The sequence below is a fragment of the Oncorhynchus mykiss genome, chromosome 4, assembly GCF_057628025.1.
Source record: "Oncorhynchus mykiss isolate SJ-2025 chromosome 4, ASM5762802v1, whole genome shotgun sequence".
NCBI lineage: Eukaryota > Metazoa > Chordata > Actinopteri > Salmoniformes > Salmonidae > Oncorhynchus > Oncorhynchus mykiss.
Genome location: NC_143025.1, coordinates 28003592 through 28028139, shown reverse-complemented (window position 1 = coordinate 28028139; position 24548 = coordinate 28003592). Strand labels below are relative to the sequence as shown.

The 24548-nt window shown below is 42.9% G+C and overlaps 1 protein-coding gene across 10 annotated transcripts in view; it reads right to left on the bottom strand.

Moving 5' to 3' along the window:
- The window catches only part of prrc2c (proline-rich coiled-coil 2C), a 50137-nt gene that overhangs the window by 13474 nt on the left and 12115 nt on the right, over nucleotides 1-24548 (bottom strand). For all 10 annotated transcript variants that reach the window (XM_090231682.1, XM_090231683.1, XM_090231681.1 and 7 more), the window contains 12 exons: nucleotides 16366-16535; nucleotides 16036-16210; nucleotides 15634-15881; nucleotides 3155-3492; nucleotides 2892-2971; nucleotides 2617-2744; nucleotides 2419-2506; nucleotides 2124-2247; nucleotides 1294-2002; nucleotides 971-1146; nucleotides 501-789; nucleotides 112-319 (listed from right to left, as the gene is read on the bottom strand). In XM_090231682.1, coding sequence (XP_090087808.1) covers nucleotides 112-319; nucleotides 501-789; nucleotides 971-1146; nucleotides 1294-2002; nucleotides 2124-2247; nucleotides 2419-2506; nucleotides 2617-2744; nucleotides 2892-2971; nucleotides 3155-3492; nucleotides 15634-15881; nucleotides 16036-16210; nucleotides 16366-16480 — 2678 coding nt within the window. In that variant the 5' untranslated portion in view covers nucleotides 16481-16535. The remainder of the gene's footprint in view (nucleotides 1-111; nucleotides 320-500; nucleotides 790-970; nucleotides 1147-1293; nucleotides 2003-2123; nucleotides 2248-2418; nucleotides 2507-2616; nucleotides 2745-2891; nucleotides 2972-3154; nucleotides 3493-15633; nucleotides 15882-16035; nucleotides 16211-16365; nucleotides 16536-24548) is intronic.

Here is a 24548-nt window from a genome sequence, read left to right as displayed (position 1 = left end):
CAAAAACTCTGCAAACAACAGAAGTGGCTGCATCTCATTCATATGCCCTGTAGAGGTGAGGAAACCAGGTGTGTACTGAGATGTAGCCTGATTGGTGTGTTGTCCCCTCACCTGGTGTCCTTGTCCTCCCATCCTTTAGGGGGAGTGGCAGAGGTTAGGGGATCAGTTTGTGCGTACGGGTCAGACCCCCACACTGTACGTGGTTCAGAGGGGAGACTGTGGTCCCGTATGGGCCTGGTCAGGTGGTCAAAGGAGTCAGAACTGGAGCTGGACTTGTCCCCTGCTTCTCTACGAACTATCTGCTTAGGACCCATCCGCCCTGGAGACAAGATAGATAAGGGGACGGCCGGTCAAAATGATTACCTTTTACAGTTTATATACACTATTATAAATATATGTCTACTTACACCAAAACACACACAGGGCAACAACACCCACAGAAGACAAGCAAAACTAAACTCTGAAAACACACACGTATCAGTATATCATTATCTCCGTACCAGGTCCAGGGTGCATGTTTGGCATGTCGAGCGGTGGTCTTCCAGACATTATGCGGGGGTCCATGTATGACTGCATCATGAGCCAGCGGGGGTCAAAGCCCATGTTAGCCAGGTGCTGCTGATGGTGAGGGGGGCCGATGGGCTGGTACAGGGAGCGGTGCTGCTGCTGGGGGGCAGCTACACTTCCTCCTCCACCCGCACCTCCTCCTGATGGGGACACAGTCCCACCACCACCTCCTCCACCACCCTGCTGCTGTTGCTGCTGCCACTGCTGCTGCTTCATCTGCTCCTGCAAGGAGAGAGAGGTAAGAGTTGGATTCAGGGCATTTCTCTTCAAAATAACATGGACAACATTAAAAGTTCAGGATTCCATAGTCCAGAGATGGACTTGAACTTCATTTGGTAACTTGACTTTTCCCAAGAGGAACTTTGGATGTGACATTGGGTATAAAAAATATCTAGTCCAATACCTGCTGCCTGAGGAAGCGTGGGGGCAGAGACTTCTGGAATTGTTTGGAGTATCCCGAGGTGAGAGAGGGGCGTATGGCAGCCCCTGCCTCTCCCTCCTGGTCTGGGGGGGCCACCGGGGTGTCCTCTCCAATGGGGGGGTCCATACGGGGCAGAGACAGGGGCACACGCCCCTCCACTAGAGAGAGAGACAGTAGTCAGTCACACTGTAAACCTTCATTGAAATATATAGAAAGTGTTGCTTTGCTGGGAGTGAAACTGTGGGAGGTAAAGCAACTGGTTCATTTATGTTGGTGCAAACACAGGGCTCTGACAGGGGGCTCACCTCTACTCTCATCGGTGCTGAAGTACTCTCGGATAGGCATGGGAATCAGTCTCTCAGTCTGGCTCTCATCCACCAGGGGGCTTACCTCGCTCAGGGGGCCCACCTCACCTAGGGTGCCCTCTCCGAGCTGAGGCTCTGGGGGTATGGACTCTGGTCTTTGAACCGGAGGGCTGGGCTGGCGAGGCACAAACTGACTCTCCTCCGCACTAGGCTCTACTCTTTCCATCCTCTTGTTCTCGCTCTCCATCCTCTCTCTTTCCATCCTCTCTCTCTCCATCCTCTCTCTCTCCATCCTCTCTCTGTCTTGGAGAGGGGCTGGTATGGTCAGGGGCTGTGGGAGAGGGTCAGTCTGAGAAGGTGCAGGGCTAGAGATGGGGGGAGGAACAGACAAAGGGGGTGTGTCTTCACACACAGCTCCCATCTCTTCATTGGTTGTCTCTCCGGCAGGGACGGACGTGGCCTCTGTTGCTGGGCGGAGTTTCTCGTTAAGGCGCTTGAGTTTCTCTGCGCAGGCGGCGAGTCTCTGCTCTTCCATCCTCTTCTCCTCCTCTTCTCTCCTCCGCCTGGCTCTTTCTACTGCTTCCGACAAGTCCTGCTTCTTGCGTTGCTGGCGCCAGGCCTCTGACTCCTCCTCGCCAGAGGGAGCTGCGGTGGGGGATTTGGCCACGCGAGGGGCTCTGCTGCCTACCAAGCGCACACCTGGCTGACCCTTGAGATGGAAAGAGATATGACATAAGTTCTCTAACATCCAAAAGGAACTTGTATAGTAAAACTCTTGATGGCGCATCAGTCCAGGACTCCCTCATCAAGCCAAAGATACTCAGCCTCACCTGGTAGTCCTGTGGTGGGCCGGGTGCCCTGGGGTCCCTTCCATCTACCCATGAGCCTTTGCTGCCCTCCTGGCCATCTGAGGGGCGCAGAGGCCTCCTCCGCTCCACTTTACCGATCCACTCCCTGAGAGAGCAAGCATGATGGTTAGTCGTTTGTTAGCGCTACATGGTAATGCCTAGGCTTAAGCTCAGTGGGCTAACAGTCTTGAGGAGTACAGATAACCCAGGACAAACCCAGTCTGTCACATCCAGATAGTGAGGCAGAAAAGGAAGCACCTTCTTCAGTGAGACTCACCAGTTTTCTCCTTTCTCCTTGGCGGCTTGGTTCTCCTCATCGTCACTGAAGTTGAGTTTCTCTGTGTAGTCTACCTCCATCTGAGCTCCTGGATAACAGACCGGGAGAGATGAGGGTTACCATTACATGCCGTTTAAATTAAATTCTATTAAAACATCATGTAAAAAATGGTTTTGTATAAATACAGATGAGTATTACCAGCCCAGCCCTCGTCAGCTTCAGTGTCCAGGTTGTCAAGCTCTTTGAGCTCTGTGGCACTGATGATGGAGGGTCTGTCTGGATCCTTGAGCCAGGCCTGGGGGGGCCCCTGCTGGGGACGGACCCTCCTGGGGACACAACACACACAGGAGCGTCAGTCCACTGGGGACTGGATGAAGAGAGGTCTATGAACTCAAAGTGATGTGGTAATAATGATGAGTGTGTAGGGATGTAGCAGTGTGTGTGTGTGTGTGTGTGTGTGTGTGTGTACTCACCTGGCTCCATCCTGTGGAACAGGGTATCTTATGTTCCCTGGCACTGGAGCAAAGGGCATTCTGGGGTACGCGTGGAACATCTAGAACAGGAACACAAGGCCATTACCAGGAGAATCCTACTCTGCAAAGTCAGACATTTCTGGCAAACTAGCAACTACTGTCAAGACAACATCCCATATCAGGTAAGTAATTCCATGTTTCTTTATACCCCAAGTAAAATCAATAACCCTAGAAATCAATACAGCATTCGTTCCATCACTTACATAGGGTGGCATCATGCCCCTGAACTGGGGGTGGAACTGGGGAGGCATCCCGGCAGAGGCCTGCTGGCCCCCGTTGAGTTTAGGCTGGGCAGGCACAGAGGAGGAGGATTGTAGCTGGGGCTGGGAGGAGAGGGGTGCAGGCTGGACAGACAGGGGCAGCCTCTCCCTGACTTCTCCCTTTTCATTAGGGGGCACCCTGCCCCCCTCCTCCGTCTCCCCAGGGGGTGAGGGGGTGCTGAAAGCTGACCCTCCCTCCTCTGGCCCACGGCTGTCCATCTCAGAAGGGCTGGCTCCTGTGGTCAGATTCCTGCCCCCGCCCTCTCGCCAACTACCAACATCTAGGAGAGGAGAGCACGGTGGAAAATTTACTTTTTGTTCCACCAGCCACTTAGATTTTTTTACCAGGTAAAATATTAAATATTTCTCGCCATAATTACACACAACAAAAAAGAAACCCACAAAATCGACAGATGAAGACGCTTTGTAATATTGATTTTTTTGTTTATGCTTTAGAATGTTCTTAAAACAGGAAATGTATTACTAGTAAGAAGTAGTGTGATATATAGCTCAATTCAATAAAATGTTTGTGACCCAAGTCTTTTAACCCATAACAGTCTAAGCCGTGGTAGAGTTATATGGAATTGTTTTACGAAGGTTATACCCATTTGATTTCGAATTTTAAGACCCCTTGAAGTATAAAATAAAATAAATGCTTTGCAAAAAAACAAAAAAAACAAACAAACAGATTCACTGCAACGGAACAGATAGTTCCCCCACCAAAATGTTTTGAAGTGTCTGTCCTATATCTGAGACTGTGTCAAGACAGTTTATGCAGCTTTAGTATTTTGATCAGAGTTCTGATCATGGAATTTCAAACGCGTCATGCATCTACACCTACTTCTAAATGCGTCTACAGTGTGTCCGGAGTCCCTATTCCCACGCTATACTCAAATGCCAGTAGGTATTCTACAATTGGTGGAATAGGCTAAATATGATAACACAACTGATGGCAGTAGCTAACTAGCCAGCTAATCTCTGTAGCTAGCTAGCAACGCTAAAGGGATTGCAAACAGGTTAGCATAACTTTAGCCAAACCCCAATTATTATTTTGTAAATTAGCTAGCTGGCTAGCATTTATGAGGAGGCCAGCAAACACGTTCCTCACACACTAGGAACGCATTTCCTCCAACATTATAATGAAAAAAGTGTTCTGGAGACTGGTGGAAGGAGTGCTGATGACGTAGCCCAATTGATCCAGACTGAGGAGAAATCTGCACAATGCATCCCTGAACACCTTCTGAAGTTGTCAGCCAGATCTGAACACAATAAGACAAAAAAAGCGACATGTGTGTATAGACACGTCTTTTCAATTTGATCTTTGTATTTTTGATAGCAGAAGTTGCATGTACATGTCAAGTGTAGACACAACCTGAGAGGTATAAGCAAGATCAGGAAACGTTTGATGAAACATTTAAATTTGTTCTTACTGCTATTAGCCCATTCAAATGCATTGAATAACAGATTCACAACATGGAACAAAAAGATAGTCCCCCCCAAAAAAAATCTAAAGGAAGTCTATTCTGAAGTGTCTGTCCTATATCTGAGAGATAAGAAATATCAGGAAAACCATGCATACATATCAATATATATACACTGCTCAAAAAAATAAAGGGAACACTTAAACAACACAATACAACTCCAAGTCAATCACACTTCTGTGAAATCAAACTGTCCACTTAGGAAGCAACACTGATTGACAAATTTCACATGCTGTTGTGCAAATAGAATAAACCACAGGTGGAAATTATAGGCAATTAGCAAGACACACCCAATACAGGAGTGGTTCTGCAGGTGGTGACCACAGACCACTTCTCACTTCCTATGCTTCCTGGCTGATGTTTTGGTCACTTTTGAATGCTGGCGGTGCTTTCACTCTAGTGGTAGCATGAGACGGAGTCTACAACCCACACAAGTGGCTCAGGTAGTGCAGCTCATCCAGGATAGCACATCAATGCGAGCTGTGGCAAGAAGGTTTGCTGTGTTTGTCAGCGTAGTGTCCAGAGCATGGAGGCGCTACCAGGAGACATGCCAGTACATCAGGAGACGTGGAGGAGGCCGTAGGAGGGCAACAACCCAGCAGCAGGACCGCTACCTCCGCCTTTGTGCAAGGAGCACTGCCAGAGCCCTGCAAAATGGCCTCCAGCAGGCCACAAATGTGCATGTGTCTGCTCAAACGGTCAGAAACAGACTCCATGAGGGTGGTATGAGGGCCCGACGTCCACATGTGGGGGTTGTGCTTATAGCCCAACACCGTGCAGGACGGCATTTGGCATTTGCCAGAGAACACCAAGATTGGCAAATTCGTCACTGGCGCCCTGTGCTCTTCACAGATGAAAGCAGGTTCACACTGAGCACGTGACAGACGTGACAGAGTCTGGAGACGCTGTGGAGAACGTTCTGCTGCCTGCAACATCCTCCAGCATGACCGGTTTGGCGGTGGGTCAGTCATGGTGTGGGGTGGCATTTCTTTGGGGGGCCGTGTGAGCCCTCCATGTGCTCGCCAGAGGTAGCCTGACTGCCATTAGGTACCGAGATGAGATCCTCAGACCCCTTGTGAGACCATATGCTGGTGCGGTTGGCCCTGGGTTCCTCCTAATGCAAGACAATTCTAGACCTCATGTGGCTGGAGTGGGTCAGCAGTTCCTGCAAGAGGACGGCATTGATGCTATGGACTGGCCCGCCCGTTCCCCAGACCTGAATCCAATTGAGCACATCTGGGACATCATGTCTCGCTCCATCCACCAACGCTACGTTGCACCACAGACTGTCCAGGAGTTGGCGGATGCTTTAGTCCAGGTCTGGGAGGAGATCCCTCAGGAGACCATCCGCCACCTCATCAGGAGCATGCCCAGGCGTTGTAGGGAGGTCATACAGGCACGTGGAGGCCACACACACTTCTGAGCCTCATTTTGACTTGTTTTAAGGACATTACATCAAAGTTGGATCAGCCTGTAGTGTGGTTTTCCACTTTAATTTTGAGTGTGACTCCAAATCCAGACCTCCATGGGTTGATACATTTGATTTCCATTGATAATTTCTGTGTGATTTTGTTGTCAACACATTCAACTATGTAAAGAAAAAAGTATTTAAGAAGAATATTTCATTCATTCAGATCTAGGATGTGTTATTTTAGTGTTCCCTTTATTTTTTTGAGAAGTGTATATATTTTCTTATACATGTATTGAACCCCTTATTTTTGGCACTTAGTCTCCACATATACTTCCATAAATTTTTTCAACTGGTACCGGGGGCCCTTCAGACAAGTCACGAGGCCTGTGGCCTCCTTTAGCAAAGTCTCACCTTTCCACAGAAGGGTCATAATAGTTTGTAGGCCAAACAGATGCTACAGATGATTCTGTGAGAAGACCGATTTTCGGGATGTCTCAATCTGACAAACAACGCTCTAGCTCTGTCACCTTTCAACGCAGATACGGAAGTGAAACGTCGGCGATACGATGGATTGAGACTCATCCAATGCAAACATTTCTTAAACTGACAGATTTCAATGGGGATTACTCTAGGGCTGGTATTCCCAAACGTGGGTACGCCAAATAAAAACGTGATTCACATTTAAAAAATAAAAAAGAGAAAAAAATAAAAACATTTTTTTTTCACATTTTCAAACAGTCCATTTATATTTTACAACATTTGGGTGACGTTTTTTCCCCCTCGCCTGAGTAGCCTCGTTTCACTGCCAAAAATAAAATCCATCTAGTGTTCAGCGAAATAACACAATGTCAAATAATTAACATCCAATCACATTAACCGTTACTCTCTTGCGGGAATTCCACTAACGGTCCGTATGTAGCCAAACGTAGCTGCTGCTCATTCCGTTTGCTCGTTAATTGATAAATGGCAAAAAAGGGCCCGCGTCCATAGAGACACATACCAGCTCTATTGGTAGTACTGCTACTACCTGCAGTACTACACCTGCAGCTGTCGATGACACAAGTTGTTCTGCATCCACGAGCACATCCAATGCTAGCATCAGTAATTCTACATTTGTTGTTAGCCCAGCTAGCATGGAAAATGACAGCTGTGAATCTGATGGAGCCGAAGAGCTACTGCCCCCTTACCCGGGAAAACACTGAACAGACAGGAACGTTGGACCATTGAAGAGGTGCAAATATTATGAGAACTACATTGATTTGGGGTTCACTTATATTGGTAGTAGAGGTCGACCGATTATGATTTTCCAACGCCGATACCGATTATTGGAGGACCAAAAAAAGCCGATACCGATTCAAATCGGCCCATTTTTTAAAAAAAACAATTCTAATAATGACAATTACAACAATACTGAATGAACACGTATTTTAACTTAATATAATACATCAATAAAATCAATTCAGCCCGAAAAAAAATAATGATTTGGCTTAAATAATGCAAAAACAAAGTGTTGGAGAAGAAAGTAAAAGTGCAATATGTGCCATGTAAAAAAGCTAACGTTTAAGTTCCTTGATCAAAACATGAGAACATATGAAAGCTGGTGGTTCCTTTAAACAGGAGTCTTCAATATTCCCAGGTAAGAAGTTATAGGTTGTAGTTATTATAGGACAATTTCTCTCTATACGATTTATATTTCATATACCTTTGACTATTGGATGTTCTTATAGGCACTTTAGTATTGCCAGTGTAACAGTATAGCTTCCGTCCCTCTCCATGCCCCTACCTGGGCTCGAACCAGGAACACATCGACAACAGCCACCCTCAAAGCAGCGTTACCACCCATGCAGAGCAAGGGGAACAACCACTCGTTTACGTTTGAAACGCTATTAGCGCGCACCCCGCTAACTAGCTAGCCATTTCACATCGGTTACACCAGCCTAATCTCGGGAGTTGATAGACTTGAAGTCATAAACAGCTCAATGCTTGAAGCACAGCGACGAGCTGCTGGCGAAACGCACGAAAGTGCTGTTTGAATGAATGCTTACGAGTCTGCTGGTTCCTACCATCGCTCAGTCAGACTGCTCTATCAAATCATAGACTTAATTATAACATAATAACACACAGAAATACGAGCCTTAGGTCATTAATATGGTCGACTCCGGAAGCTATCATCTCGAAAACAAGACGTTTATTCTTTCAGTGAAATACCGTTACGTATTTTATCTAACGGGTGGCATCCATAAGTCTAAATATTCCTGTTACATTCCACAACCTTTAATGTTTCAGAATTCTGTAAAATTCTGGCAAATTAGGCGGCCCAAACTGTTGCATATACACGGACTCTGCGTGCAATGAACGCAAGTGACACAATTTTACCTGGTTAATATTGCCTGCTAACCTGGATTTATTTTAGCAAAATATGCAGGTTTAAAAATATATACTTGAGTTTAAGAAAGGCATTGATGTTTATGGTTAGGTACAGAAGTGCAACGATTGTGCATTTTTCGCAAATGCGCTTTTGTTAAATCATCCCACGTTTGGCAAAGTTGGCTGTCTTTGTTAGGAAGAAATAGTCTTCACAGAGTTCACAACGAGCCAGGTTAGCAGGCAATATTAACTAAATATGCAGGTTTAAAAATATATACTTGTGTATTGATTTTAAGAAAGGCATTGATGTTTATGGTTAGGTACACATTGGAGCAAGACAGTCCTTTTTCGCGAATACGCACCGCATCGATTAAATGCAACGCAGGACATGCTAGATAAACTAGTAATATCATCAACCATGTGTAGTTAACTAGTGATTATGATTGATTGTTTTTTATAAGATAAGTTTAATGCTAGCTAGCAACTTACCTTGGCTTCTTACTGCATTCGCGTAACAGGCAGTCTCCACCACAGACAAGGTGGTTAGAGCGGTGGACTAGTTAACTGTAAGGTTGCAAGATTGAATCCCCGAGCTGACAAGGTAGAAATCTGTCATTCTGCCCCTGAACAAGGCAGTTAACCCACCGTTCCTAGGTCGTCATTGAAAATAAGAATGTGTTCTTAACTGACTTGCCTATCTAAAATAAAGGATAAATAAAGGTGTAAAATTATTTTTTAAAATTAAAACGGCCAAATCGGTGTCCAAAAATACCAATTTCCGATTGTTATGAAAACTTGAAAAATCGGCCCTAATTAAATCGGCCATTCCGATTAATCAGTCGACCTCTAATTGGTAGTGCCTTTCCTCAGCCACAGTGTGTTATATGTGCAGAATTATGAAGACTTTCGAGTAGTAAGACATGTATAAGAGCAACAGATACCATTAGTAAGAAAGGGCTAGAAGCATCTTATATGGTGAGCTACCGAGTGGCTAGGACAGGCAAGCCCCAAACTATTGTGGAGGACTTAATTCTTCCTGCTGCCGTGGCTATTGCTGGGACACTGCTGGGGGAAAAGGCCCAAAAAACTATATAGACAACTCCTACATCAAACAACACTGTTTCACGACACATCAGTGACATGGCAGGAGCTGTTTTAAAACAATTACTGCTTTGCATACAAGTCAGTGAATTCTATGCGTTAGACGTGGCGGGCCTGGCACAGCTCCTGGTATACAGTGGGGCAAAAAAGTATTTAGTCAGCCACCAATTGTGCAAGTTCTCCCACTTAAAAAGATGAGAGAGGCCTGTAATTTTCATCATAGGTACACTTCAGTTATGACAGGCAAAATGAGAAAAAGAAATCCAGAAAATCACATCGTAGGATTTTTAATGAATTTATTTAAAAATTATGGTGGAAATTAAGTATTTATATATAGTTTCTCAATACTTTGTTATATACCCTTTGTTGGCAATGACAGAGGTCAAACGTTTTCTGTAAGTCTTCACAAGGTTTTCACACACTGTTGCTGGTATTTTGGCCCATTCCTCCATGCAGATCTCCTCTGGAGCAGGCAAACAGCCCCAAAGCATGATGTTTCCACCCCCATGCTTCACAGTAGGTATGGTGTTCTTTGGATGCAACTCAGCATTCTTTGTCCTCCAAACACGACGAGTTGAGTTTTTACCAAAAAGTTCTATTTTGGTTTCATCTGACCATATGACATTCCCCCAATCGTCTTCTGGATCATCCAAATGCTCTCTAGCAAACTTCAGACGGGCCTGGACATGTACTGGCTTAAGCAGGGGGACACGTCTGGCACTGCAGGATTTTAGTCCCTGGCGGTGTAGTGTGTTACTGATGGTAGGCTTTGTTACTTTGGTCCCAGCTCTCTGCAGGTCATTCACTAGGTCCCCCGTGTGGTCCTGGGATTTTTGCTCACCGTTCTTGTGATCATTTTGACCCCACGGGGTGAGATCTTGCGTGGAGCCCCAGATTGAGGGAGATTATTAGTGGTCTTGTATGTCTTCCATTTCCTAATAATTGCTCCCACAGTTGATTTCTTCAAACTAATTTAGTCAATTCAGTCAACCAATGCAGATTCAGTCTTCCCAGCCTGGTGCAGGTCTACAATTTTGTTTCTGGTGTCCTTTGACAGCTCTTTGGTCTTGGCCATAGTGGAGTTTGGAGTGTGATTGTTTGAGGTTGTGGACAGGTGTCTTTTATACTGATAACAAGTTCAAACAGGTGCCATTAATACAGGTAACGAGCGGAGGACAGAGGAGCCTCTTAAAGAAGAAGTTACAGGTCTGTGAGAGACAGAAATCTTGCTTGTTTGTAGGTGACCAAATACTTATTTTCCACCATAATTTGCAAATAAATTCATTAAAAATCCTATTATCTGGATTTTTTCCCCCTAATTTTGTCTGTCATAGTTGAAGTGTACCTATGATGAAAATTACAGGCCTCATCTTTTTAAGTAGGAGAACTTGCACAATTGGTGGCTAACTAAATACTTTTTTGCCCCACTGTATGTCTGTTACGTTTATGGGGGGTCAATTAAGGAAGACATCTTCTCTGCAAACCACTGGAAATCAGGTCAACAGGAGAGGATCTTTTTTAAGTACTCGACAGATTTGTGACATCAAATGGACTGGTCAAGATGTGTTGGTATCTGTACTGATGGTGCAAAAGCCATGAGAGTGAGACATAGTGGAGGGGTAACGCGCTTCCAAGCAGTTTCTACCGTCTCTACTTGGGTACACTGCAGCATCCACTGACAGGCTCTTGCTGCCAAGGGAATGCCTGACAGCTTGAAGGACATTTTGGATACTACAGTGAAAATGGTTAACTTTGTTAAAACAAGGCCCCTGAACTCTTGTATATTTTCTTCATTATGCAATGATATGGGCAGTGACCATGTAACACTTTTACAACATACAAAAGTGTGCTGGTTATCAACTGGATTCATTATCCCTTTCATGCCCTGCCTCCAGTCCATTTACCGATATCTGAACAAGAAAGCCTCATCGAAATTGCAACAAGCGGTTCTGTGAAAATGGAATATAATCAGAAGCCACTGCCGGATTTCTGGATTGGGCTGCACTCAGAGTATCCTGCCTTGTCAAACGCAGTGTTCAGACACTGACGCCCTTTGCAACCACGTTCCTGTGTGAGAGTGGATTCTCAGCCCTCACTAGCATGAAAACTAAATAGGCACAAACTGTGTGGAAAATTATTTAAGACAGACTCTCTCCAATACAACCCAACATTGCAGAGTTATGTGTGCATCCTATCAAGTACACCATTCTCATGAACCTGTGTAGAGTTACACAATTTTCGATGAACAAATCAAGTTTTATATGTAAGATGAATAAATAAAGAGCAAAATTATTGACTATTATTATACTATTATTTGTGCCCTGGTCCTATAAGAGCTCTTTGTCACTTCCCATGAGCCGGGTATGACAAAATCTCACACTCGTTCTTATGTTTAATAAATGTATCGAATGGTGTGTGTGTGTGGCAGACTTACAATGATGGCAAAAAATAACATTTGAGGGTGCGCTGACCCTGGTGCTAGAGGGGGTACGCAGCTGGAGGTTGAATGTTTGAAGGGGCACGGGGACTATAACAAGTTTGGGAACCACTGCTCTAAGGGGTTAACCCATGTATGTTAAAATAAACAATTCAGATACAATAGTAACAATAGTAAAAACAGAAACAGTTCTACAACTAAACATCAAGAATAAAAAAATTGCCTGACACAAAATGCTGAGTGATATGGCTTATTATAATTATTATTATAGCTTTGGGCTCTACACTGACATTTAAAAAAAAAAATAATTACAAGGAGTACATGTGCTCCTAAGTTGAAATTTAGGAGAACACTAAAAGTATGTGTTTTAATGATAAAAATTAACTAACTAAAAGTTCACAAATTAAAGTTTTTTGGAGTGTTCCATGCTCAACAGGACAAAGACCCTAAGCACACAGCCAAGACAACGCAGGAGTGGCTTCGGGACAAGTCTCAATGTCCTTGAGTGGCCCAGCCAGAGCCCAGAGTTGAATCAGATGAACATCTCTGGGAAGACCTGAAAATAGCTGTGCAACTTCCTGTTTCCATCACAGCTGTCACGACTTTACTGGCATAAAAACTGAGGATGGAAACATGGTTTGAGTGAGGGAAATGCTGTAAATTAAGAGGACTACAGTGCATTTCAAAAGTATTCAGACTTCCCCACATTTTGTTACGTTACAGCCTTATTCTAAAATGGATTCAATAAATGTTTTTCCTCAACTTACACACACACACACACACACACACACACACACACATACAATACCGCATAATGACAAAGCGAAAACAGGTTTTTAGAAATGTTTTCAAATTTTTTCAAATTAAAAACAGAAATAACTCAAATAAATATTCAGACCCTTCGCTAACATACTCGAATTTGAGCTCAGGCGCATCCTGTTTCCATTGATCATCTTTGAGATGTTTCTACAACTTGGAGTCCACCTGTGGTAAATTCAATTGATTGGACATGATTTGGAAAGGCACACACCTGTCTATGTCAGAGCAAAAACCAAGCCATGAGTTCAAAGGAATTGTCCTTAGAGGCACAGATCTGGGGAAGGTTACCAAAAAAAACCTGCAGCATTGAAGGCCATCAATAACATAGTTGCTCCAGAGTTCCTCTGTGGAGATGGGAGAATCTTCCAGAAGGACAACCATCTCTGCAGCACTACAGCAATCAAGCCTTTATGGTAGAGTGGCCAGACGGAAGCCACTCCTCAGAAAAAGGCACGACAGCCCGCCTGAAGTTTGCCAAAGGCACCTAAAGGACTCTCAGACGAAGAGAAACAAGATTCTCTGGTCTGATGAAACCAAGATTGAACTCTTTGGCCTGAATGCCAAGCATCACGCCTGGAGTAAACCTGGTACCATCCCTATGGTCAAGCATAGTGGCTGCAACATCATGCTGTGGGGATGCTTTTCAGAGACATTGACTAGAAGACTAGTCAGGATTGAGGGAAAGATGAACGGAGCAAAGTACAGCAAAATCCTTGATGAAAAGCGCTCTGGAGCAGGTTAGGAGCTCAGACCGGGGCAAAGGTTCTCCTTCCAACTAGACAACAACCCTAAGCACACAGCCAAGACAACACAGGAGTGGCTTTGAGACAAGTCTCGGGAATGTCCTTGAGTGGCCCAGCCAGAGCCCGGACTTGAACCCCCAGGAGAGACCGGAAAATAGCTGTGCAGCAACGCTTCCCATCCAACCAGACAGAGCTTGAGAGGATCTGCAGAGAAGAATGGGAGAAACTGCCCAAATACAGGTGCGCCAAGCTTGTAGCGTCATACCCAAGAAGACTCCGGCTGGAATCAGTGCTAAAACTGTTTCAACAAAGTACTGAGTAAAAGGGTCTGAATATTTATGTAAATGTGATCAGTTTTTATTTATTTTTATAATTTTGTAAAAATGTCTAAAAACCTGTTTTTGCTTTGTCATTATGGGCATTGTGTATAGACTGCTGAGGGGGGAAAAACAATTAAATCAATTTTAGAATAAGGCTGTAACATAACAAAATGTGGAAAGAGTCAAGGGGTTGGAATACTTTTCAAATGCTCTGTATGTATTCTGAAAGGTGAGATGTTGAGGATTATAAATACCACTTAGATATCATACAAGCAAAACAACCATGAGTCCAAATGTGCACTTCACATTCCCATATTATAAACTCATGTCATATAGTGTCAACGCTTATGATCACTATTCTTGATGTACAATTTAAAAAATGACGTGTCATATCCTGGGTTGTTTGAACAAAATTAGCCTGTGCTTGTTTATTGTGGGAAAAAAATGTACGACGGCACACGCACCTGAATGCACTCAAGACTCGTTTCTATGCGCACTAAAATGATCCGTTTCCCTGAATTGCACTGTGAAAGCCTAACATTAATACCGTATTTTATAATTTGGCTGGTCATGTTGGCAAAATAACAGGTTTTCAAATTATGCCCACCTGCTCCAGATTTCAATTTATAATGGACTGTTTTTGGATTGCGTAAGCAGTAAGAGAGCTAAAAAATACATTTTAAAAAGAGACTGACCAGGTAAATCCAGGTGAATGCTATGATCCAAAATTGATGTCACTTGTTAAATCCACTTCAAATAGGTGTAGATGAAGGGGAGGACAGGCTAAAGAAGGATTTTTAAGCCTCGAGACAATTGAGACATGGATTGTGTGTGTGTGTGTGCCAAACAGAGGGTGAATGGGCAAAACAAAATATTTAAGTGTGGAACGCTTTTGACACCTTGTAGAGTCCATGCCCTGGCGAATTGAGGCTGTTTTGAGGGGCAAAAGGGGGTGCAACTCAATATTAGGAAGGTGTTCTTAATGTTTTGTACACTCAGTGTAGTTGAATCTTATTTAAGCCAAAAGTGCAATGAAATGACTTAGGAACTGTGCACACTTGAGGTGTGTGGCCACTTACAGATACCAATTAGTACTCACTCAAACCCTTTATTTGTCTAATGTTGCACTTGCCCCACATATTCCAGGAAATATTATGTTACTGAATGTATCCAGAGTATTTTCAGATTTAAACAAATGAGGCGAAAAGGTAAAATGCACATCAAATCAACAGTGTAATGTTTGGATTGGATTCAGACTTGTGTCAGGGAAACGGTTGTGTCCTCACCTTTGGTATAATCATTCTCCCATTATCTCCAAACTGTTCCCTTTCAATTGCTACCATTGTTATGCATATTTCTTCTGTAAGAAATATTTCAATTTTGCCCTAACTATTTAGGTCAATTTCCAGGAGTGTAAAGTGTTAAGTAGCCTTTTGGGTCAATTACATTGATAAAGAGTGTTCCCAAACGCTCTGTGTGACCACCCGCCAACGTGGCTGGTGAAATAGACATTCTTACTCGCCAACGCCAAAATCTACCTGCATTTGGCAGGTGGTGGGTGTTAATTTCCCACCCTGGATGAGAGACAACTCAAGACAACACAGGTGAGTAATTTCTGTTGTAGAGTAACAACCTTTGGGTCAGGACGTTTGGTCCATGAGTAGCAGGTAGAAAGGAGTAATGCTCATGTTCTGAGGACTGAAACTGGGGAATGTGCGTGTGTGATTATGTGAGTGTTCATACTCTGAGGTCTGAGACTGGGTCCAGGTCCATAAGGCTCCTCCTCCTGCCCCTCCCCTTTCTCCGCCTCCCCAGCCGCCTGCAAACTGGGGAACTCCTGGTGGAACTGGCTGCTCACACGAGGGGCTCCTCCTTCTAGCTGTGGTGGTGGCTTGCTGTTGGCCCAGGATCTGCTGCCCCCTATAGAAGACGAGACCTCTGGGGGTTGGGGGGCAGCGGGCTTAGGCTGGGGAGGGGGGGTCTCAGACTGCCTGATACACACAACAAAGAGGAGAGAGAGAAAGAGATAGTGGAGAGAAGTAGTTTTTTATTATTATTATCATCATTAGGGCTGAGAAACAACCTGAGGACAGGCATGGTAATAGTGTGTTTAGATTTCATTCAGGGGCAGCCCTGGTATCTCACCTATCGTCTCCTCCCTCAGGTCTGGAGGCCCAGCCACTGCCGTCCTTGGGGACGATGTTAACGTTGGGGTCGTTGCCCTTATTCTCTGCCTTCAAACTGGGCAGGTTGGCAGGGGGGGGCATGCGTCGACTGACGGCAACCTTTCCCAAACTCTGGAGCCCATGTCTGGCAGCAACTGGACCGAGGGAGAGGAGAGGGCATAGAACATTTAGACATTAAGCTAGACGCTGAATTTATTATAGCAATCCCAAATCGACCCCTAGCCCCTGGACAAGATGAGGCAGACATGAAGTGTGTATGTGAGTGAGTGTGCGTTTAGCTTGAGCATACCTGCAGTTTTCTGGGTCTCCAGAGACTTGCCCTTGTATGTGTTGAAGAGGCTAAGGGTTGCATACTTGGTCTTGCCATCCTTTGCCTTGGTGCTCTGCCCTGACTTCTCTGACATTTTCCTGGAAACTCATTGAGTCTGGTCCTCCGGTCTCACCTCCAGAACCAGCCTCCTGCAATAAAATATCAAAAGCTTTATTTAAACACTGATGAGTCTGGTTTTATTATTACTCATTGCAGATTGATGGGGCTTGTCATGTTCTCATGCCAACCTCCCACAAGACAACAGGGTTAACCAATGATGTGTATGAACCCTGGATGACTGGCGGGAGGGGGGCGTATTGAAGACACCGCTCAGCAATCTTGGCACTCCAACTACATTGTAAAATAGATTTGAAGCTATAGAAATGTTTTGACACATATTTTATTACAGACTCCTTAATACATACTTTTAAAATGTGAGCTAAACACAAAAATGAAAATATAAAAACAATTTTCTTAAAGTATGCACTGCTACATTATGATGTAGTCAATGCCCAAATGGTAATTCAGGAACCACTAATTGTTGTGGCAGATATCTTGAATACAAAACCTAATGTTTTTATCTACTGAAATTGAATGGACATCTCCTCTAGGCATTGAGCAAACTCACTGTATAGGAGCAAAAGCAAACTCGCATAAACACACAACTTCCTAGCCACCCTAAGATAGCAGACGTCTGCCAGCTGAGAATGCAGAGGAGCTGGGAGAGGGAAGGAGTGAGTGAGAGATAAGAAGCAGAGCTACTTCCTCCACAAGGCAGGCCGGGCCAGAACCTCAGCCCGTACATGCCAGAGCCACAGTGGGAGGTGACCCAGAGAGGGACAGAGTCAATCAAGGACACAGAAAGCAGCCTAAACAGACACTATTTTCCTCTCCTACTGCCATTTCCATCCCCCCTCTCCCTAGGATTTTCTGACAAGGTGGTATTGGTGTAGATCTAAGCAGTGGTGGAAAAAGTACCCAACTGTCACACTTGAGTAAAAGTAAAGATACCTTAATTAATAGAAAATTACTCAAGTAAAAGTTATCCAGTAAAATTCTACTTCAATCAAAGTTTAAAAGTGTTGGGTTTAAAACATACTTAAGTACCAAAAGTAAAAGTATACATAATTTTTTTTAAATCCTTATATAAGCAAACCAGACAGCACCATTGTCTATTTGTTTTACAGAAAGACAGGGGCACACTCCAACACAGACATCATTTACAAACAAAGCACATGTGTTTAGTGAGTCTGCCAGATCAGAGGCAGTAGGGATGACCAGGGATGTTCGGTTGATAAGCGCGTGAATTTTGATTATTTTCCTGTCCTGATAAGCATTCAAAATGTAAAGAGTACTTTTGGATGTCAAGGAAAATGTAAGGAGTAAAAAGTACAATATTTTCTTAAGGAATGTAGTGAAGCAAAAGTAAAAGTAGTAAACAAATAGAAAGTACAGATACCCACCAAAAAACTACTTAAGTAGTATTTTAAAGTATTTTTACTCAAGTACTTTACACCACTGGGCCTAAGGAAGTAGGATAACTTTTTTATTTGTTTTATTTTTTACCTGCAACTGCTATTTCCTAAATCCTAGAGTATTAAATTACATCAAACAATATAGCCAACACAAAACATTTATCTAGGTAAAATTAAGGGATTATTCTAATTAAAGTAGGTGTCTATGTGGACATTCTGGTGAAAATGTAAACTGTCAAAATGTTGTTTAAGAAGCAATTCTTTAGAGTAATTCAATTACTGGCATTGAACATTTATGCAGACTTTTGGCCCCCCATAACTGGCTACGGGACTATTGCAGCTCCTGGGAAGAAAAGCTTGTTTTATAGAGGATGGGATCCACCCAAATAATTTGGGGTACTGGATCCTTTCACAGATTATAAAGCGGAGTTGAGACAATGACCCAAGCCCAGCTCAATTAATCCCTGCCACTGAGTTGTCATAACGCTTCAGCAAATGTACATTATCCCAGGGGCGTTGGAAGACAATGTAAGTAACCTAATTTATGTCTCTCTGCTGATCCTACAGCTATTGTATGCAGTAATCATGTGCCTATGAAAGACAGTTATACTGTTAGCACTGAGGCAGTGTGCCCTAGTAGGACATCCACTGTGGGTAGCTCACCCTGCACCAACATAAATAGCATGAGCACATCTACTTCTGCTAAGCTTTCCAGTAAGTTGGGAGATAGCTTAGCAGTTAGAGCGTTGGGCCAGTAACAGAAAGGTTGCAAGATCAAATCCCAGAGCTGACAAGGTAAAAATCTGTCGTTCTGCCCTGAACAAGGCAGTTAACTGATTGTTCCTAGGCCGTCATTGTAAATAAAACAATTGTTTGCCTAGATGACAGCTTTGCACACTCTTGGCATTCTCTCAACCAGCTTCATCTGGAATGATTTTCCAATAGTCTTGAAGGAGTTCCACATTTGCTGAGCACTTGTTGGCAGCTTTTCCTTCACTCCACAGTCCAACTCTTCCCAAACCATCTCAATTGGGTTGAGGTCGGGGATTGTGGAGGCCAGCTAATCTGATGCAGCACTCCATCACTATCCTTGGTCAAATAGCCCTTACACAGCCTGAAGGTGTGTTGCGCCATTGTACTGTTGAAAAACAAATGATAGTGGGACTAAGCCCAAACCAGATGAGATGGCGTATCGCTGCAGAATGCTGTGGTAGCCATGCAAAGCACCCCCACACCTCCATGCTTCACGGTGGTTACCACACATGCAGAGATCGTCCATTCACCTACTCTGTGTCTACCAAATAGGGATATCTTCTGTATACCACCCCTACCTTGTCATAACAAAATGTATTGGCTCAAACGCAGTGATAAAACAAATTCCACAAATGAACTTTGATTAAGGCACCCCTGTTGTTTATTGAAAGGCATTCCAGGTGACTACCTCAAGAAGCTGGTTGAGATAATGCCCAAGAATATGCAAAGCTGTCATCAAGGCAAAGGGTGGCCACTTCGAAGAAACACAAATATAAAATATATTTTGATTTGTTTAACACTTTCTTGGTTACTACATGATTCCATATGTGTTATTTCATAGTTGAAGCTTCACTATTATTCCCCAATGTTTAAAAATAAAATAAAATCCATGAATGGGCCAAACTTTTGACTGGCACTGTATGTAACTTAAGAAACATGGTTCATGAAATAGAAAATGTGCTAGTAACAGATGACATTCATATTCTGACATTCTCTGAAACGCACTTAGATAATACCTTTGATGATACAGTGGTAGCAATACATGGTTAAGATCTACAGAAAAGACAAATGCCAAATGGTAGAGGTATTGTCGTTTATATTCAGAACCACATTCCTGTAAAGCTTAGAGGATCTCATGTTAAATACTGTTGAAGTAATATGGCTACAGGTTCATCTGCCTCACCTTAAGCATATTCTTGTGGGAAGCTGCTATAGACCACCAAGTGCTAACAGTCAGTATCTGGATAACATTTGTGAAATGCATATGATATCAACAGAGAGGTATATTTTCTGGGTGATTTAAATATTGGCTGGCTTTCATCAAGCTGCCCACTCAAAAAAATGCTTCAAACTGTAACTCATTCCTGCAACCTGGTTCAGTCAACATATCAGGTTAGCTACAAACAGCACAATAATTAAATAATCAACATGTATTGATCACATCTTTAATAATGCTGCAGAAATTCTCATTAAAAGCAGTATCCAAATCCATCAGATGTAGTGATCACAATATAGTAGCCATATCTAGGAAAGTTCCAAAGGAGCTAATATAGTGTACAAGAGGTTATATAATAAGTATTGTAGTAATTCCTATGTTGTTGATGTAAAGAATATTTGTTGGCCTGTGGTTTGTAATGAGGAGCAACCAGATGCTGCACTTAACACATTTACAGTGCATTCGGAAAGTATTCAGACCCCTTCACTTTACAGCACGATTCTAAAACGTGTTATTTCATTTTTTCCCCAACAATCTACACACAATACCCCATAAAGACAAAGCAAAAACAGGTTTAGGAATGTATTACATATAAAAATTAAATATTACATTTCCATAAGCATTCAGACCCTTTACTCAGTACTTTGTTGAAGCACCTTTGGCAGTGATTACAGCCTTGTGTCTTCTTGGGTATGGCGCTACACGCGTAGCACACCTGTATTTGGGGAGTTTCTCCCATTCTTCTCTGCAGATCCTCTTAACCTCGGTCAGGTTGGATGGGGAGCATCGTTGCACAGCTATTTTCAGGTCTCTCCAGAGATGTTCGACCGGGTTCATGTCCGGGCCACTCAAGGACATTCAGAAACTTGTTCCGAAGCAACTCCTGCTTTGTCTTGGCTATGTGCTTAGGTTCGTTGTCCTGTTGGAAGGTGAACCTTCGCCCCAGTCGGAGGTCCTGAGTGCTCTAGAGCAGGTTTTCATCACGGCTCTCTATACATTGCCCTGTTCAGCTTTCCCTCGATCCTGACTAGTTTCCCAGTCCCTGCCGCTAGAAAACATCCCCACCGCTAGAAAACATCCCCACAGCATGATGCTGCCACCAACATGCTTCACCATAGGGATGGTGCCAGGTCTCCTCCAGATGTGACACTTGGCATTCAGGCCAAGAGTTCAATCTTGGTTACATCACACCAGAGAATCTTGTTTCTCGTGGTCAGAGTCCTTTAGGTGATTTTGGCAAACTCCAAGAGGGCTGTCATGTTCCTTTTACTGAGCACTTCACCGCCTGATTGGTGGAGTGCTGCAGAGATGGTTGTCTTTTTGAAAGGTTCTCTTATCTCCACAGAGGAACTCCGGGGCTTTGTCAGAGTGACCATCGGGTTCTTGGTCATCTCCCTGACCAAGGCCCTTCTCCCCCGATTGCTCAGTTTGGTCAGGTGGCCAAATCTAGGAAATCTTGGTGGTTCTAAACTTCTTCCATTTAAAAATGATGGCGGTCATTGTATTCTTGGGGACCTTCAATGCTGTAGAATCTTTTGGGGCACCTTTCCCTAGATCTGTGCTTCAACACAATCCCGTCTCGGAGCTTTACGGACAATTCCCTTCGACCGTATGGCTCGGTTTTTGCTCCAACATACACAGTCAACTGTGGGACCTTATATAGACAGATGTGTGCCTATCAAAATCATCAATTGAATTTACCACAGGTGGACTCCAATCAAGTTGAAGAAACCTCTCAAGGATGATCAATGGAAAAAGGATGCACCTGAGCTCAATTTCAAGTCTCATAGCAAAGGGTATGAATATGTACGTTAATCAGGCATCTGTATTTTTTTTAACATATTTTTTATATATATACATTTGAAGGAGAAAAAAAAAATCACTTTGTCATTATGGGGCATTGTGAGCAGAATCCATGTTAGAATAAGGCTGTAAAGTAACAAAATGTGTTAAAAGGAAAGAAATTGCCTATTCCATTTACTAATAAGCATGGACCCATTTCAAAAATGACTAAAAACTGATACATCCCTGTGGATTGATTAGGAATTGAACAACTGTATGGTTGAGAGGGATGAGGCAAAATTCTGTCTGCACAACTGATTGGCAAACGTGCTGAAAATTGAATAATCATGTGACTAAACTAAATTATATAAAGAATGATAGTAAAAAGATTAAGCACCTTAACTTTTTATGGCTGCAGGGGCAGTATTGAGTAGCTTGGATGAAAGGTGCCCATATCAAACGGCCTGCTCCTCAGTCATAGTTGCTAATATTTGCATATTATTATTAGTATTGGATAGAAAACACCCCGAAGTTTCTAAAACTGTTTGAATGATGTCTGAGACTATAACATAACTCATATTGGCAGGCAAAATCCTGAATTGAAATCAAAACAGGAAGTCAGAAATCTGAGCTTGTATGTATTCACCAGAGTCCCCAATGAAATCCCCTTGAGATATATATTATGTTCAACTGCCTAGGGGTTCCACTAGATGTCAACCATCAATAGAAATTATAATGAGGCTTATATGTTGTTGTGGGAGTGAATGAGAGCAGAATATATCAGATGTCTATCAAGCAGCCATTTTGTGATCGCGCTTTTTCCTCATGGTATTTACTTGCGTTCCATTACTCACGTAGACAAGAAGGAATATTCCGGTTGGAACTTTATTGAAGCTATATGTTAAAAACATCCCAATGATTGATCCTGTACTTAGTTTGAAATGTTTCTTTGACCGGTAATATCACTTTTTGAAGTTGTTGTCCGATATAACGCTGACCAGAATTTGCGTTTGGATATGTATACCAAACGCGCTAACAAAAGAAGGTATTTGGACATAAATAACAGACATTTTCTAACAAAACAAACATGTATTGTGGACCTGGGATTCCTGGAGTGCTTTCTGATGTAGATCATCAAAGGTTAGGGAATATTTATCATGTAATTTCTTGTTTATGTTGACGCCATCTTTGCGGCTGTGGTGTTTTTACTTTTGAGCGCCGTCTCAGATTATTGCATGCGTTTCTTTTCCGTAGAGTTTTTTTAAAATCTGACACAGCGGTTGCATTAAGGAGAGGTATATCTATAATTCCATGTGTATAACTTGTATTATCATCTACATTTATGGTGAGTATTTCTGTTGAATGATGTGGCTATGCAAAATTACTTGATGTTTTTGAAACTAGTGAATCTAACGCGCCAATGTAAACTCAGATTTTTTTATATAAATATGAACTTTATCAAACAAAACATGCATGTATTGTCTAACATCAAGTCCTATGAGTGTCATCTGATGAAGATAAAATTAATCACTAACCTTGAATTATCTTTATTTCTGGTTTTTGTGAATGCAGTATTTTGCTGGAAAATGGCTGTGTTTATTGTGGTTTGGTGGAGACTTAACATAATCGTTTGTAGTGGTTTCACTGAAAAGCCTGTTTCAAATCGGACACTTTAGTGGGATTAACAACAAGATTACCTTTAAAATGATATAAGACACACGTATGTTTTAGGAATTGTAATTATGAGATTTCTGTGGTTTGAATTTGGCGCCCTCTATTTTCACTGGTAGTTGTCATATCGATCCCGGTATCGGGATTGCAGCCATAACAGGTTAAATGGAATTCTGGGCAAAAAGGCAAACTCCACATCATCATTGATTGAATCAGATGACTCATTCATCACAAAACCCACTGATATTGACAATTATATTGACAATTATGATTCTTTCATTGGAAAGATTAACGAATTTAGGCATGAGACGCCAGCAACAAACGCTGACACTACACATCCAAGTATAACCGATCAAATTATGAAAGACAAGCCATGTAATTTTCAATTCTGTAAAGTGTGGAAAAGGTGAAAAAAATATTGTTGTCTAACAACAATGACAAGCCACCGGGGTCTGACAACTTGGATGGAAAATTACTGAGTATAATAGCGGACGATATTGCCACTCTTAATTGCCATAACTTCAATCTAAGCCAACTAGAAAGTGTGTTCCTTCAGGCCTGGAGGGAAGCAAAGGTAATCCCAATAACCAATAATAGTAAAGCCCCCTTTACTGGCTAAGTTAGCCAACCCATCAATCAGCCTGTTACCAACCTTTACTAAACTTTTGGAAAAAAATGGTGTTTGGCCAGATACAATGCTATTTTCATGTCAACAAATTGACAACAGACTTTCAGTATGCTTATGGGGAAGGACATTCAACATGCATGGGACTTACACAAATGACTGATGATTGGCTTAGAGAAATTGATGATCAAAAGATTGTGGGGGCTGTCTTGTTAGACTTCAGTGCAGCCTTTGACATTATCAATCATAGTTTGCTGCTGGAAAACTTGTGTTATGGCCTTATACTCCTTGCTATATTGTGGATAAAGAGATACCTGTCTAACAGAACATCGAGGGTGTTCTTTAATGGAAGCCTCTCCAACATAATTCAGGTAGAATCAGGAATTCCCCAGGGCAGCTATCTAGGCCCCTTACTTTTTACCAATGACATGCCACTGGTCTTGAGTAAAGCCAATGTGTCTATGTACACGGATGACTCAACATTATACACGTCAGCTACTTCAGTGAGGGAAATCACTGCAACACTTAAGAGCTGCAGTTAATTTCAGAGTAGGTAGCAAGGAATACGTTAGTCAAAAATTATTTCAAAAACTAAAAGCATTGTAATTGGGGCAAATCATTCACTAAACGCTAAACCTCA